The sequence below is a fragment of the Cherax quadricarinatus genome, chromosome 17 (assembly GCF_038502225.1).
Source record: "Cherax quadricarinatus isolate ZL_2023a chromosome 17, ASM3850222v1, whole genome shotgun sequence".
Classification (NCBI taxonomy): Eukaryota; Metazoa; Arthropoda; class Malacostraca; order Decapoda; family Parastacidae; genus Cherax; species Cherax quadricarinatus.
In genome coordinates this window covers 22,610,921-22,629,239 of record NC_091308.1, presented here as the reverse complement: position 1 = coordinate 22,629,239, position 18,319 = coordinate 22,610,921, and the positions used below count along the sequence as shown (strand labels likewise).

General features: G+C 42.2%; 1 protein-coding gene across 1 annotated transcript in view; it reads right to left on the bottom strand.

Annotated features, from left to right (window-relative positions):
• Window positions 1–604: 604 nt before the first annotated feature.
• LOC128686387 (novel acetylcholine receptor chaperone) overlaps window positions 605–18,319 on the bottom strand; it is a 44,133-nt gene continuing 26,418 nt past the window's right edge. The window contains exons 3-4 of the mRNA XM_053773268.2: window positions 8,189–8,295; window positions 605–3,742 (exon numbers count right to left, since the gene is read on the bottom strand). Of these exons, the coding sequence (XP_053629243.1) occupies window positions 3,569–3,742; window positions 8,189–8,295 (281 nt within the window). The 3' untranslated portion in view covers window positions 605–3,568. The remainder of the gene's footprint in view (window positions 3,743–8,188; window positions 8,296–18,319) is intronic.

The following is an 18,319-nucleotide window of genomic DNA, read 5'->3' as shown; positions in this document are numbered from 1 at the left end:
CACTAGGCCGGGTACCCAGCCAGTTGACACGACACTTGGTAACTTACCACTGGGCCGGGTACTCAGCCAGTTGACACGACACTTGGTAAGTTACCACCAGGCCAGGTACTCAGCCAGCTGACACAGCACTTGGTAACTTACCACCACGTCGGGTACTCAGCCAGCTGACAAGACACTTTTAACTTACCACCAGGCCGGGTACTCGTCCAGTTGACGCAACACTTGGTAAGTTACCACCAGGCCAGGTACTCAGCCAGTTGACACAACACTTGGTAAGTTACCACCAGGCCGGGTACTCAGGCAGCTGACACGACACTTGGTAACTTACCACCAGGCCGGGTACTCAGCCAGTTGACACAACACTTGGTAAGTTACCACCAGGCCAGGTACTCAGCCAGTTGACACAACACTTGGTAAGTTACCACCAGGCCGGGTACTCAGCCAGTTGACACGACACTTGGTAACTTACCACCAGGCCGGGTACTCAGCCAGTTGACACAACACTTGGTAAGTTACCACCAGGCCGGGTACTCAGCCAGTTGACACAACACTTGGTAAGTTACCACCAGGCCGGGTACTCAGCCAGTTGACACAACACTTGGTAAGTTACCACCAGGCCGGGTACTCAGCCAGTTGACACAACACTTGGTAAGTTACCACCAGGCCGGGTACTCAGCCAGTTGACACAACACTTGGTAACTTACCACCAGGCCGGGTACTCAGCCAGTTGACACAACACTTGGTAACTTACCACCAGGCCGGGTACTCAGCCAGCTGATACGACACTTGGTAAGTAACCTCAGTGGTATAGGTCAGGGAGGAACGTTATTAAATATGTACAATTCCAGTATTATTTGATTACAGCTTTCACTTCAGTATTAATAATTGTATTATGTCAGAGTATTACACACACACACACACACACACACACACAGAGAGAGAGAGAGAGAGAGAGAGAGAGAGAGAGAGAGAGTGACTGACTCCGCAGAATATTGGTGCTTTTAAACTACAGTGAAAGATGGTAGCGCAGTGTCAACACTATTGTGAAGTACCAACACTATAACAAGACAGTGTTGGTAAGTATGGAGACAGCAGGTATGTAACTGGGACTCACGTTGATAAGCAGTGAATCAAGTCCATGTTGGCTCATTAAGTCTCTCGTTGAGTTGGAACGAAACAGATTTAGTAAAAGGAGACTTTTATTAACACAACATTTTATCTACGAGTCTCTTGAAAAATATGTCAATAAAAGTTCTCCTTTTGCTTACATGATTTTTTCCCATTACTTGCTTGTTGACAGTCATAGTTCAACCACAAGTTACGTCAACCATGTCTTTCTCTGAGGCATCCATACCCATCCTATCATTACTCATCCCATACCCATCCTGCGATCGGCACTCATCCCATACCCATCCTGCGATCGGTACTCATCCCATACCCATCCTGCGATCGGTAGTCGTCCCATACTCATCAAATAGATAGGAGATGGCTACAACAACTTTGTCTGTCTGTCTCTCTGTTCGTCTGTCCCTCTGTCTCTGTCTCTCTGGTTTTCTCCTCAAGGTGAATTTCCTAAGCAACATGTGTATTCATCTATGTCTGTGTGGGTTGAGCACTAGCTCTTGAGCTCCGATTTTGCACGTTTTCTACCTGCTTTTTCCGTTATATTTGTTTCATCCATGAACTGAGTTATCCTCCAACAAACACCTTTTTAATTACATTTCAATTGGTCAATACTTCACACTGAAGGAATTCCTTCGTATGCTCCTACGAATATTTGAAGTTCCAAGTTCCAATTGTTTCCTTGGTCTCTTTCCTCCCATCTAGAAAAAAAGGCTTTCTCTTTCAACTTTATCTATGTCTCCGAACATTTTATAAATTTTTATGATCTCCTCTGGGTGTAAGTGTTTTTTAGTAATGCAGGAATTAACCTGTCTTGGTGTACCAGCGCTTACTATTCCGGGACCAGTCTTGTACTGTTGTTAACCTGGCAGAGAGAATTCCATGCTGCGCGTGTGTGTGTGTATTCACTTATTTGTGTTTGCCGGGGTCGATACTTATCTCCTGGCCTCTTACGGCCTTAACATATCTACTCTCAAACCGGTGTTGAGTTTGCTTCCGCTGCTACCTCATCCAAATCATTCCACTTTTCAACCATCCTGAAACTAAAGAAATACATCCATGTGAATGATTCATCTGCATCTTCAGCTTCCACCTGTGTCCCCTTGATCCTGGTCCGCTTAATTCAAACAATCTGTCCCTATCAGTCTATCAGTTCTTTTTAAGATTTTGTACGTAGTATTGTAACCCCTTGTCCTCTCCTCTAAGGTCGTCAAATTCAGCTCTTCCAACCTTTCCTCAAAGTGCATTCCTATCAGCTCTGGTACTAACCGTCTGGTTGAAAACCTCTGGACCTTTTCCTGTTTCTTCACGTGCTAGAGAAATTGAATATTCTTTATTCAAATTCCTGAATGCTATTCTGAGGTTTGTTCTATTTTTTCCAAGGCCTCTTGTTCCTCCCTTTGGTCTCTCTATATGCTTTGGCTCTCTGTTTTTCCTATTTTCTTTCTTCATGCTTGATATAAATCTCATCTTTGCCTCTGGGCACTTTGGCTCTATTACCTTCATCATTTCTTGTGCAGGTCTGCCTTCCAGTTCCCTGTCCCAGTACTCTTCTCTCAAAAAATTCTAATGACATCGTAGTCCTCTCTTCTGTAGTCCCATTTTCTGTTACTTGCTTTCTCCATTCCCTCTTCCAACAAGTACTTAAAGCTCAGTACCACATGATCCCTGGCTCCTGTATGTGTGTGTACTCATCTACTCACGTAGGTGTGGTTGCAGGGGTCGAGTCTCAGCTCCTGGCCCCGTGTGTGTGTATGTGTTGCTAGTCACTCATGTAGTCAGGTGTTGTGTCATCATAGCGGCGAGTTTCTTCGCGCTATTTAACCTTCTGTTCATTATCATTTCATGATAAACAGTTCTAAATAGTTTCTAACTTAACTAATTAACAACTGATTTGCATACATCCTCAGCCACCCACGGTAAGTTATATATAAAATACTGTCATCAAATGTAAGAAATATTAATTATGGATGTTATGAATTATTTCAAAACTGATTTTTCTTCTGCACTAATATAAACATGTCTTGGCAATGAGACGAGGTAATCTTTGGTACTGTGAAGCTGGTTCTTGGTAATACTTTCACTGATTGAGCACACTCATGGGCCCACACACCAAAACAAATTACTATATACACTTGTATTATGTCTACTTAGATAATTATATTTACAGATGTGATTAGCTCCATATTTTTTTCAGCATATTTTGTATAATGGTCATTAACTGTATTCACATAAACTTTTATGTATATTTTTTATAAAGGCTTCGTTTCTAAGATATATTAAAAATTTATTATTTTCGAAATACACGAGGCAAAATTGTCCATGAAATCCAATTCCATCATCTGGATTTTGTCTTTTATAAAGTGTCTTGTTTCTAAAAATTTGTAGAAAAGACTAACTTTAGTTTTAAGCAGCTTGTATTAATGTTTAAGTCAATGTGAAGAAACTAGAGATGTTTCTTGATGTTGTTGTGTTGGGCAGCGGGAGTAGAAGTTGTCGCACTTGTTGTGTCTTTAGTCTCAGTACCGCTAGGTTTCTTGATGCCCAATTTGTCCATCCTCTCCTTCCTGCGTATCTGGTATTCCACGATCAATCTGCATGTCAACATGAAGAAGAACACCTGCAATAGACCAGAGCAGCGTTAATTATTACAGTAGGCTAGTAGACAGCATCCGTACAGGGAGGTACTACCCTCCTATCATACAAGGAACATAATAATAGTTTGAATGTCAGATGGCACCAGTGAATATCTTCACTGCAGCAAGCACGAGCGTCGACTGACAGAGAGACAGAATTTAATAATGATCAAAACACTAATTCAAGTGTCCAGACATTCCTACATAAAAAAAAATGCTAAGCCTCTACACTAAGCACTGCCCCTGAACATATAACAGAATCACAACGAAGAGACTAAATAGCCCATGGCTAACCAACAGCAGTCTCAGGTTTATTGATTAAAAAAGTCACGGAAAAAAACATGGACTTAAAAAACATCCTCACCAGACGACTCCTCTCAGTGTCATCTACCTCAGAAAACACTGCCATACTTATCCTCATGGTGGACGGATCTTGTCTTTACTTACCCCAGGGAACTTCTGGAAGACTTCAAGGCAGCATTTTCCTAAGATTGCTGCCTTGATGGGGGAGTCACTCTTTTTGGTCGTGGAGCTGGAATTCGCAAGTCAGTCAGCACAGAGCTCTGTAAACAACAATACACGCCTGGAAAACTGGCAGATAATCTACGAGGCAGGACGGGACCAGTGGAGCAACCCATCCCAAATGTATGGTAAAAGTGCCAAACTCTCTTCTGAATATTCTGATTTGGACGTTGTGAAGGATTTCTTCTATAGCAGTACTGTGATTCAAACCATGATGAGGTTTCTAGCCTTCACAGTCGAGCAGTGAACACTAGTCTGATGCTCCTGCACTACGACAGTTCCCGTGTAGCTCATGGTCACACTATATGCCGAGTGTTTTCTTACATCGTGTCAGTTCTTAGGGGCTGTAGCTATTTTCAGTATGGGAATGCTCAGTTGTCATGCTGTGACAAGGTACTCTGTACAAGTTGTAGTTTCTTTCACCCATGTCAAATAGAGGGACCTGCAGGTGCTAAGCACCAATCCTGTTATTTTCATAATGGAGCTCACAAACTAACTTCAAGAACTTGTCCAGTATATAAGAAAGCCTCTCACATTGATTAACGAACAGCAAATATATACATCCTGCTCCAGTTAATTACCTAGTGTAGAACTACAAGCCTTCAACTCCATTGGGCTCCAACCCCTCATGTAGTACCAGAGACAGGTTATGCAGCAATATTCAATAGATATTCAATTCTCTCGAACCTTACAGAGGAGCTTACATCTTTCCACCAACATACACACACTGCCTCTGTACATCCCACTTCTGAAGCAGCGATTTTGATAAAAATCATTCTGACCTGACGTGAAGATGCCTGATGGAGCCTTCACGTCAGACGGGATCACTCCGATTCCTAAAAGATTTGAGAAGCCCCTCACATACAATGCTGTCAGTGTTGACCCTTTCAGGGTTTCCGACGTACTCGTATGGCTTACGCACCAGGGTTTTTGACGTGCTAGTACGCATAAATTCTAGCGCCCTCAAATCTAGCAAGAGAAAGCTGGTAGGCCTACATATGAAAGAATGGGGCTCTGTGGTCAGTGTGCGCAGTATAAAAAAAATCCTGCAGCACACAGTGCGTAATGAGAAAAAAAACTTTGACCGTGTTTTTGGTTTAAAACAGCAGTGTATTTTTGTATGGTATTTATGGTTGTATTCTAGTTTTCCTGATCTTATTTTATAGAATGAAAGACATATTACAGAAATTGAAACGATTTTGATTAGTTTCACAATGAAAAGTACCTTGAAATTGAGCTCAAAGTAGTAGAAATGTTCGGTTTTTGCCAAAGTTCAAAAGTAAACAAATCATGCCACGCGTCCAATACACATCAACTGGTGAGTCTAATATACTTTCACAAGTGTGCTGATATTATTTATACCATTTCTACACTAATACAGTAGCCTGCATAACAGTAAATCTTCTATTTTTTGTGAGAATAAAAATTCAAAATGGAAAGCAAAAGAAATGTAAGAGGGGCGTGGGGATGTGACTAATAAACAAAGGAAATGCAATCTTAGTGCCAGGAATGCCTTTCTTGTTTATTCTGGACCCTATTTGGAAATTGGCATCTTTTGAAATTTGTGTGAAATTGGCAAAATTGCTAAATTCTGACCACTTTATTGGATAGTTGAAATCGACAAATGGGTGGTTTCTTGTACTCATTCGATAGAAAAAATGGAGTTCTAGCGAAATAGTTATGATTTTTCCGACTAGTACAGTGGAATTGGCCGAAAATAGGGCTCAAAGTGAGCAAAATCGCCGATGCGTAAACATCGTCGAGACCGCTAACTTCGAGAGAGCATAATTCCGTAAGTTTTCCATCAAATTTCATACTTTTGGTGTCATTATGATTGAGAAAAGATTCTCTATCTTTTCATAAGAAAAAATATTTTTTTTTTAAATTTGGCGACCCTGAGAACAAGTCTGGGAGAGGGCCTGTCGACCCTGAAAGGGGTAAGATACCATTTCCCTGCCAGGATGCATGCCTTTCCTCTCAGTGTCAGGACTACACCTTCTCCTCCTTCTTCAGTCCAAACTTATGCATCTCCTACTACCAAAAATTCATGGCCAGTATGGACTACAATTATTCCTCAGATTTTTGACCCTCCTGGAAGAGGGATTGCTTATTTACTTCTTGGGGACTTTCCCTCCCGTTGCATGTACTGCTCTCCTTCATCACCGTATACAATGTTTTTCATTTTCATTTTGACTCCCCAAAGCGCATTTTATGTTTCGGAATGCTCATTCCCTCATATCAAAATGTCCAGATTTCAGATGCTACTCTTGGACGTAGATCTAATAGTAGAAGGAGTGTGCGACATAGCTTCGCCCTTTTTATCCCTCTAGCTGTGTGGAAATATATAGTTTATAGGGCAGACCGGACGGATACAGGGGGATAGGGGCCTCGGTATCCTTGTGTGATCTGACTTTCCTTACATGCGTCTTCGTCTCAGGCAGTGCAAACAGAAATAAGGCGCATCTGGTGCCTTGACATACAAAAAGAGGAATTTCATCATTACTTATTTCAACTGAACCAATCATCTCTTGTTATGAGTGATCTTAATGTACATCATCAACAGCAGGAGCCTTCCCTCCAACGAGCTCACAAAGTATTTCGGGAGATCACTTTTCCAATATCTTCTTTCTCTCCCACACCTCTTTCTACTATTCCCTCCAGGTCTGTGCACACGAGTAGACCCCAAGCACAGGAAGCCCAGCTACATTAAATTATGTTTAGGGTCTGGTTGTTTCACATCAGCTTCTGTAATGACTGGGTAATATATGGGTAGTGACCAATTTCTGGTTCTCTCCTTAAACTGGTGTCTCGTAGCTCGACTGCTAGCGCTCTCAGTTCACACACTGAGGTCTGTGGTTCGATCCCGGTTACGGGTGGAAATATTAGGACGTCTTTCCTTAACACACGTGCTGTCCCTGTTCACCTATCAGTAAAATAGGTACCTGCTTGTTAGTCGACTGGTGCGGGTTGGATCCTGGAGACAAAATTGACTTAATTTGCTCGAAACGCTCTGCATGACCAGGGGCTTTCTGCATAGTAGTGTCACTGATGTCAGTTAGACCCGTATACATTGTACATGTACTTGTAAAAGTAAAGATTATTATTAATATTATTATTATTATTATTATAACTCTCCTCAGGTCCCACACCAGCCGCAATGCGTCCCCGATGCTCCTTTACCAAGGAAGGGTGAGATAAATTTGAGAAATACCTGTTTCCATTTGGCCTTTCCTAGTCTGAGTATATACACTAGCCGGTTTCAGATATTCAGCCAACTTAGTAGCAGTAGGTAATCATTCTTTTAGTCTACAGTGAACTCCAACACCGACATATTGTATCTTGGTGATCGGAAGAGTGTAAACGAGCAGTTCGTTATCGTAGACCCTAGGATGGTTACGCCATCGCAGGTAACTAGATGTTCCTCACACGTCAGGGTCTTCCTTCTGCTCCTCTCTATTATTTTTAAATTCAAGTGGTCGTACCTGAGCCTTCTTTAAACAGCGCCTGTGGGGGAGAGGGATGGAAGGTATTCAGGCTTAATTCAGGGAACTGGAGCACAGATCCAATTCCCTAGATTAAGAGCTCCTCACCAGCATCAAGGAACCTTCCTTGTGGGGAGGTGGGTGTCCACTGCTTGTTGATGGTCAGGACATCTTATGTCCCATAGACCGTCATTGAACCAATCTTTGTCTCCCCGTACAACCAATACATAACCTGCTGGGACTTCTACTATTACTAATGATACTACTACTACTAGTGCTAGTACTATTAATGTTACCACTACTGTTACTACTACCACTAATGCTACTACTACTGCTATTATTACTACTACCACTACAACTGCTATTACTACTACTGTTATTACTACCAGTAATGCTACTACTACTACTGCTGATAGTAATACTGACCAGGGAGGGCGCTAGTCTCTCAAACTTGTCCCCGACCATCCAGTGGTTGTAGGTGGCGAAGAGCATCATGGCTGCCAACACTAAGTTAGCGGACTGCTTAATTCTTTCTGCAATAGTAATGAAAGTATTATAACCTAATGCTTAATTCTTTACGCAATAACAATGAAATTATTAGAGCCTACTACTTAACTCATTCTATAATAATAATAATAATAATAATAATAATAATAATAATAATAATAATAATAATAATAATAATAATAATAATAATAATAATAAAAGTACAAGAACCTGCTGTCGCCTAGTACAGAGCCTCCACCTCACAGTGGCAGCTCTGCCACCTACACCTCAGTGACTCTGAAATTGATCAAGCACAGGAGTGACACACAAGATATTACTAACGCATACATTGAGTCACTCATTAAGTTGAAAGTTAATGATACATAAAAGACACTGTGTAAACCAGTCCAACACTGATACGTTTATTTTCAGTTCAAAGTGATGTGTGTGTGTGTGTATATATATATATATATATATATATATATATATATATATATATATATATATATATATATATATATATATATATATATATATATATATATATATATATATATATATATATATATATATATATATATATATATATATATATCCTGACAGCTGTAAAAAAAGTGATAAAGTTTATTACGATCAAACTGGGAAAAAATTACACCAACATAAATATAGCATTAGAAGTGGACAAGGTTCTAATGCTCTGTTTATTCACGTGAGAGATTTTAACCATCCAATTGATTTTCAAAAGACTGAGAAAGTTACATGAAGCAGATCCATGGTTGAGAGAAATATAACAGAAATGCTCGGCATGCAAAGGGGCTTTTGACATGTACATCCAACCATTATATTCCTTGGTACAACCATGTAATTTGTCAAAATAAAGATCTTTATCTTAAATTAAATTTCATAAAAAATAGTTTTGAAATTAATGCGAATATTTCTTTAAGATTATATAAAGTGAATTCATTTATAATTAATAAAATTTGGGAAGAATTTAAGATACATTCAACAAGTAAAAATCTTAAAGCTTGGGTAGAATATAAGTTGTGTTTGACATGTCCTTGACCACGTACGTACATCAGGTATTGTAAGTTGACAGCGAGCTTGTAATCTCCTGCTTATATGTCTTTCTACTGATCTTTCATTTTTACACTTCCTTGATAATGTGAGAAATCACGAAAGCGCTTGGAATTTCACTATTTTTCACGGTGGATGTTCTGCATATCGTGATGTCACCTGGATGAAGTTGATGGCATGGGTTCGTGGGCTGAAGTACATGGCGGGGGTTCACTGGCTGAAGTACATGGCTGGGGTTCACTGGCTGAAGTACATGGCTGGGGTTCACTGGCTGAAGTACATGGCTGGGGTTCACTGGCTGAAGTACATGGCTGGGGTTCACTGGCTGAAGTGAATGGCTGGGCTTCACTGACTGAAGTACATGGCTGGGGTTCACTAGCTGAAGTACATGGCTGGGTTTCACTGACTGAAGTGAATGGCTGGGTTTCACTGGCTGAAGTACATGGCTGGGTTTCACTGACTGAAGTGAATGGCTGGGTTTCACTGGCTGAAGTGAATGGCTGGGGTTCGCTGGCTGAAGTGAATGCCTGGGGTTCACTGGCTGAAGTACATGGCTGGGGTTCACTGGCTGAAGTGAATGCCTGGGGTTCACTGGCTGAAGTACATGGCTGGGGTTCACTGGCTGAAGTGAATGGCTGGGTTTCACTGACTGAAGTACATGGCTGGGTTTCACTGGCTGAAGTACATGGCTGGGGTTCACTGGCTGAAGTGAATGGCTGGGCTTCACTGACTGAAGTACATGGCTGGGGTTCACTGGCTGAAGTACATGGCTGAGTTTCACTGACTGAAGTGAATGGCTGGGTTTCACTGGCTGAAGTACATGGCTGGGTTTCACTGACTGAAGTGAATGGCTGGGTTTCACTGGCTGAAGTACATGGCTGGGTTTCACTGACTGAAGTACATGGCTGGGGTTCACTGGCTGAAGTGAATGGCTGGGTTTCACTGACTGAAGTACATGGCTGGAGTTCACTGGCTGAAGTACATGGCTGGGGTTCACTGGCTGAAGTGAATGGCTGGGTTTCACTGACTGAAGTACATGGCTGGAGTTCACTGGCTGAAGTACATGGTTGGGTCTCACTGACTGAAGTGAATGGCTGGGTTTCACTGGCTGAAGTGAATGGCTGGGGTTCGCTGGCTGAAGTGAATGCCTGGGGTTCACTGGCTGAAGTGAATGCCTGGGATTCACTGGCTGAAGTACATGGCTGGAGTTCACTGGCTGAAGTGAATGGCTGGGTTTCACTGACTGAAGTACATGGCTGGAGTTCACTGGCTGAAGTACATGGCTGGGGTTCACTGGCTGAAGTGAATGGCTGGGCTTCACTGACTGAAGTACATGGCTGGGGTTCACTGGCTGAAGTACATGGCTGGGTTTCACTGACTGAAGTGAATGGCTGGGTTTCACTGGCTGAAGTACATGGCTGGGTTTCACTGACTGAAGTGAATGGCTGAGTTTCACTGGCTGAAGTACATGGCTGGGTTTCACTGACTGAAGTACATGGCTGGGGTTCACTGGCTTAAGTGAATGGCTGGGTTTCACTGACTGAAGTACATGGCTGGAGTTCACTGGCTGAAGTACATGGCTGGGGTTCACTGGCTGAAGTGAATGGCTGGGTTTTACTGACTGAAGTACATGGCTGGGGTTCACTGGCTGAAGTACATGGCTGGGTTTCACTGACTGAAATGAATGGCTGGGTTTCACTGTCTGAAGTACATGACTGGGTTTCACTGACTGAAGTGAATGGCTGGGTTTCACTGGCTGAAGTACATGGCTGGGTTTCACTGACTGAAGTACATGGCTGGGGTTCACTGGCTGAAGTGAATGGCTGGGTTTCACTGACTGAAGTACATGGCTGGGTTTCACTGACTGAAGTGAATGGCTGGGTTTCACTGGCTGAAGTACAGGGCTGGGGTTCACTGGCTGAAGTGAATGGCTGGATTTCACTGACTGAAGTACATGGCTGGGGTTCACTGACTGAAGTACATGGCTGGAGTTCACTGGCTGAAGTACATGGCTGGAGTTCACTGGCTGAAGTACATGGCTGGGGTTCACTGGCTGAAGTGGATGGCTGGGGTTCACTGGCTGAAGTGGATTGCTGGGGTTTACTGGCTGAAGTACATGGCTGGGGCTCACTGGCTGAAGTGGATGGCTGGGGTTCACTGGCTGAAACGGATTGCTGGGGGTTTACTGGCTGAAGTACATGGCTGGGGTTCACTAGCTGAAGTACATGGCTGGGGTTCACTGGCTCAAGTGGATGGCTGGGGTTCACTGGCTCAAGTGGATGGCTGGAGTTCACTGGCTGAAATGGATAGCTGGGGTTCACTGGCTGAAGTGCATGGCTGCTGAGGTTGACTGGCTTAAGTAGATGGTTGGGGTTTACTGGAAGGGTTCATTGGCTGATATAGATGGCTGGGGTTCACTGGCTGAAGTGCATGGCTGGGGTTCACTGGCTGAAGTGCATGGCTGGGGTTCACTGATTAAAGTGGTTGACTGGGGTTCACTTGGTAAAGTGGTTGGCGTAGGTTCACTGGCTGAAGTGGATGGCTGGGGTTCACTGGCTAAAGTGGTTGGTTGGGGTTCACTGGCTGAAGTTAATGGCTGGGGTTCACTGGCTGTTATGGATGGCTGGGGTTCAATGGATGAAGTGGGTGGCTGGGGTTCACTGGCTGAAGCATATTTCTATGATTCACTGGTTGATATGGATGGCTGGGGTTCACTAGCTGAAGTGGATGACTGGGGTTCACTGGCTCAAGTACATGGCTGGGGTTCACTGGCTCAAGTACATGGCTGGGGTTCACTGGCTCAAGTACATGGCTGGGGTTCACTGGCTGAAGTGGTTGGCTAGAGTTCACTGGCCGAAGTGGATGGCTGGGGTTCGCTGGCTCAAGTACATGGCTGGGGTTCAATGGCTCAAGTACATGGCTGGGGTTCACTGGCTAAAGTGGTTGGCTAGGGTTCACTGGCTGAAGTGGTTGGCTGGGGTTCACTGGCTGAAGTGGATGACTGGGGTTCACTGGCTGAAGTGGATGGCTGGGGTTCACTGACTGAAGTGGATGGCTGGGGTTCACTGGCTGAAGTGGATGGCTGGGGTTCACTGGCTGAAGTGGATGGCTGGGTTCACTGGCTGAAGTGGATGGCTGGGGTTCACTGGCTGAAGTGGATGGATGGGGTTCACTGGCTGAAGTGGATGGATGGGGTTCACTGGCTGAAGTGGATGGCTGGGGTTCACTGGCTGAAGTGGATGGATGGGGTTCACTGGCTGAAAGATGGGGACTGGCTGATGTGGATGGATGGGGTTCACTGGCTGAAGTGGATGGATGGGGTTCACTGGCTGAAGTGGATGGATGGGGTTCACTGGCTGAAGTGGATGGATGGGGTTCACTGGCTGAAGTGGATGGATGGGGTTCACTGGCTGAAGTGGATGGATGGGGTTCACTGGCTGATTTTGGTGGATAATCTCATGCGCCTTTGTCGTTTGTTTAGGAATGTACGATACTGAATGTATGCCAGAACTCTGACACTCGAGGCTCTGAGTCATCGTCCAGTACTACAAGAAGTTTCTGCATTATTCTGCGTGTGCAGATACACTTAAATGACTTTATTACTCCTGGAACCAGTGGCTGTATCAGTGATGTGGTATCTGGTGGTCCCAAAACAACCTCAACATTTGAGTTTAAATCTTGTAATAGGTCAGGATGAGCACAGAAATTATCATGAATATAAGGAGCCCATGCTAGGCAGGTGCAATTCACACCTATTTATGAACTTATATAATCCATTTGTAAAGCTACACAAGGTTCTCGCTTCATTGATGCTACTCTGGAGATCTTCAACTCTTCCACAACAACATTACCAAACCAGTGCTTTCCATACCCTCTCTATTGCTGCGAGTCCCGTCTTAGTTAAATATTTCTAGTACGTAATTTATATGCCCTTATTTATTGCTATCTTCCATTTATACATCTCATTCATATCATCCCTAAGTTCTACCTCTTACCAGAGAGTGTTGATTCAATGCCCTCAGCTTATCCTCTTAGGAAAGATTTCTGATACATGGGATCAACATTCCTATCCTTCTATATACATGTATTTAGAATTTGTCTTGTGTCCAGGGGATGATTCTCTCACTTTTTTTCTCCTACAATCGTTAATGAAGTGTGTATATTTGGAGTATACCTTTAGTGTGTTCTTGATGTCAACGCCTCCGCTGCATGGTCCATGACTAGGCCTCGTGGTGGATGAAGAACTAATCAACCAGGCTGTTACTGCTGATCGCATACAAATCGACATATGAGCCACAATTTGGTTGGTCGGGAACTGACTTTACGTGCCTGTCCATCTCCCTCTTGAAGACAGCCAAGGGTCTATTGGTAATCTCCCTTATGTATGCTGGGAAGCGGTTGAATAGTCTTGGACCCCTGACACTTATTGTGTTGTCTCTCAGCGTAATCATGGCGCCGCTGCTTTTCATTGGGAGGATGTTGCACCGTCTGCTGAGTCTTTTGCTTTCACAGGGACTGATTACCGTATGCAGATTTAGGATCAGTTCCTCTAAGATTTTCCAAGTGTATATTATCATGTATCTTTCTTGACTGCATTCCAAAGAGTACAGGTCAAGGGACTTCAATTGTTTCCAGTAATTTAGGTGTTTTATTGTACATATACGTGTAATGAAAGTTCTCTGTATATTCTCCAAGTCTGCAATTTCGCCTGCCTTGCAAGGGGCCGTTAATGTACAGCAATAGTCCAGCCTAGAGAGAACAAGCGATTTGAAGAGTATCATCATTGGTTCGGCATTCCTAGTTTTCAAAGTTTATGTAGAGTTTACCTGGAGAGGGCTCCGTGGATCAACGCCCCCGCGGCCCGGTCTGAGATCAGGCCTCGTGGTGGATAAAGGTCTGATCAACCAGGCCGTTACTGGTGGCCGCACGTAAACCGACGTACGAACCACAGCCCGGCTGATCAGGTACTGACTTTAGGTGCCTGTCTAGCGCCTTCTTGAAGACAGACTAAGGTCTACTGGTAATCCCCCTTGATTCTGACATCACTCCAAGGTTTTTCATTTTAATTTGTAGCTCTATTTTGTGGTTGAAATTTATTTTATAATCCGCTCAAGTTTTTTTTCCTTGAGTTTTCCATAACGGATTAATCGAAATTTGTCTTCATTGAGCCTCGTATTGTTTACCGAGGCCCATTTGAAACTTGGTTAATGTCCACTTGGAAATTTGCTGTGTCCTCAGTGGATGACACTGTCATGCAAATTCTGGTATCATCAGAAAACGAAGACATATCTGTCTATGTCAGATATGAGAATGCAAAAAAGGATGGGAGGGAGTATTGTAGTTTGTGGAACAGAACTTCTCACTGTAGCCGCTTCTGACTTGTCATAAACTTCATGAATACTCTTTGTGTTCTATTTGTTAGGAAATTATAGATCCATCTACCCACTTTTCCTGTTATTCCTTTTATCACGCATTTTGTGAGTTATTACACCATGATCCCACTTGTCAGTTGTTGGGTATCTTGTGCAACTGTTGGGTATCTTGTGCAACTGTTGGGTATCTTGTGCAACTGTTGGGTATCTTGTGCAACTGTTGGGTATCTTGTGCAACTGTTGGGTATCTTGTGCAACTGTTGGGTATCTTAGAACCCTTCCAAAGATTTTTATGAGGTAGGACATTAGTGTTATCGGTCTGTAATTCTTTGTAGTTGCTCTACTGCCACCTTTGTGGAGTGGGGCTATAACCGTTGTTTTTAGTGATTGTAGGATGACCCCTGTATTTATGCTCCCTCTCAAAAGAATATTTAAGGCATGTGAGATGTGTTTCTTGCAATTCTTGAGGAACACTGAGTTCCACGAGTCTGGGCCTGGGATTATATCAGAAATTTTTGAATTTACCAAATTTTAAGTCTCGGTCATATTATTATTATTATTATTATTATTATTATTATTATTATTATTATTATTATTATTATTATTATATTATTATTATTATTATTATTATTATTATTATTATTATTATTATTATAATCAACTTGCGATCTTGGCTTAAATAGCAACGCTCATCTTGCCATATAGGACAAGTGAAAATTTGTGTATGCAATAATTTCGCCAAAATAATTCTGAACCTAACGAAAAAAATATATTTCACTGGGTTTGTTTAGTATTAAATTATTGTAAACAAATCTAAAATATATTTAGTTGGATTAGGCTAAAATAAATTGCTCTTGTTATACTAAGGTTAGGTAAGTTTTCTAAGATTCTTTTGGTGCAAAATTAAAAAAAATTACATTAACATTAATTAAAAAAAATATATCTTTAAACGTATAAGAGAAAATTTTAGAAAGGACTTAATTTTAAATGAGTTCTTGCTAACTGACCAGTTTTACATATTCAGCACGACATATATATATATATATATATATATATATATATATATATATATATATATGTATATATATATATATATATATATATATATATATGTGTGTGTGTGTGTGTGTGTGTGTGTGTGTGTGTGTGTACTCACCTATTTGTACTCACCTATTTGTGGTTGCAGGGGTCGAGTCATAGCTTCTGGCCCCGCCTCTTCACTGATTGCTACTGGATCCTCTCTCTCCCTGCTCCATGAGCTTTATCAAACCTCGTCTTACAACTATGTATGGTTCCCGCCTCCACTACGTCACTTTCTAGGCTGTTCCACGGCCTGACAACTCTATGACTGAAGAAATACTTCCTAACATCCCTTTGACTCATCTGAGTCTTCACCTTCCGATTGTGACCCCTTGTTTCTGTGTCCCATCTCTGGAATATCCTGTCTTTGTCCACCTTGTCTATTTCGCGTAGTATTTTATATGTCGTTATCATGTCTCCCCGGACTCTCCTGTCCTCCAGTGCCGTCAGGCCAATTTCCCTTAACCTTCGTAGGACAATCCCCTTAGCTCTGAGACTAGTCTTGTTGCAAAGCTTTGCACTTTCTCTAATTTCTTGACGTGCTTGACCAGGTGTGGATTCCAAACTGGTGCTGCATACTCCAGTATGGACCTGACGTAAATGGTGTACAGAGTCTTGAACGATTCCTTACTGAGGTATCGGAATGCTATTCTTAGGTTTACCAGACGCCCGTACTCTGCAGCAGTTATCTGAATGATGTGCGCCTCAGGAGACGTGCTCGGTGTTATACTCACGCCAAGGTCCTTTTCCTTGAGTGAGGTTTGCAGTCTTTGGCCACCTAAACTATACTGTGTCTGCGGTCTTCTTTGTCCTTCCCCGATCTTCATGATTTTGCATTTGGCAGGGTTAAATTCAAAGAGCCAGTTGCCGGACCAGGCTTGTAGCCTGTCCAGGTAGCTTTGTAGTCCTGCCTGATTCTCGACCGATTTAATTCTCCTCATTAACTTCACATCATCTGCAAACAAGGACACTTCTGAGTCTATCCATTCTGTTATGTCGTCATTCACATATACCAAAAACAGCACAGGTCCTAGGACTGACCCCTGTGGAACCCCGCTTGTCACAGGCGCCCACTCTGACACCTCGTCACTTACCATGACTCTGAATGCGCCACCAAGTATCACTTTCTAGTTCACTTATAAAATTGTGGCTCTCCCCACACTTATGTGGCTCAGGCAAATTGTAAATTGCTTCAAGGATTGTTCACTACCCTGACACACTTAGCGACCCTTGCAGTACACTTGGGTAGCCCTCGGGAACACTTATATTCGCCGAGCACGGAAGGCGTGACTCGCGCACAGTGTCCCTCAACTGTGTGTGTGTTAGTTACCATTTTGTTACCATTTTGTCCTAGGCACATGTCGATTAGACACTAGGCCTGTTGTATGTGCATTCATGTGTGTGTATGTCTGTCCGTGTGTGTGTGTGTGTGTGTGTGTGTGTGTGTTTGTACTCACCTATATGTGGTAGCAGGGGTCGATTCACAGCTCCTGGCCCCGCCTCTTCGATTGTCGCTACTAGTTCTACTCTTTCCCTGGTCCACGAACTTTACCAATAGTGCTAACATCCCTTATCATAAAGTCTTTGAAAGGGTTCTAAGAAGCAAGATCACCACCCATTTAGATACCCATCACTTACACAACCCAGAGCAACATGGGTTTAGAGCAGGTCGCTACTGCCTGTCCCAACTACTGGACCACTATGACAAGATCCAGGATGCTCTAGAAGGCAAACGAAACACAGCTGTAGTATACACAGTCTTTGCAAAAGCCTTTGACAAGTGTGACCATGTTGTGTGTGTGTGTGTGTGTCGTGCCGAATAGGTAAAACGCGATTTTGGCTTAAATAGCAAAAATCATTCTGAACCTAACGAATAAAATGTATTTCATTGTGTTTGTTTATTACTGAATTATTGTAAACTTATCTAAAATATATTTAGTTGGATTGGGTTAAATTAAATTGTGCTTTTTATAATAAGGTTAGGTAAGTTTTCTAAGCTTCTTTTGGTACAAAATTATTAATTTTTTCATTAACTTAAATGAAAAAATATATATCTGTGAACGTTTAAGAGAAAATTTTAGAAAGGACTTAATTTTAAATGAGTTCTTCGTAATTGATGAGTTTTACCTATTCGGCACGACACAAGATATTACTAACGCATGCATTTGAGTCACTCATTAAGTTGAAAGTTAACAGAATGATACATAAATACACTGTGTAAACCAGTCCAACACTGATACGATTATTTTTTCAGTTCAAAGTGATGTATATATATGTAAATATATATATATATATATATATATATATATATATATATATATATATATATATATATATATATATATATATATATATATATATATATATATATATTCAACAAGTCGGCCGTTTTCCACCTAGGTAGGGTGACCTAAAAAGAAAGAAAATCCCCAAAAAGAAAATACTTTCATCATCATTCAGCACTTTCACCTCACTCACACATAATCACTGTTTTCGCAGAGGTGCTCAGAACACAACAGTTCAGAAATATATACGTATAAAAATA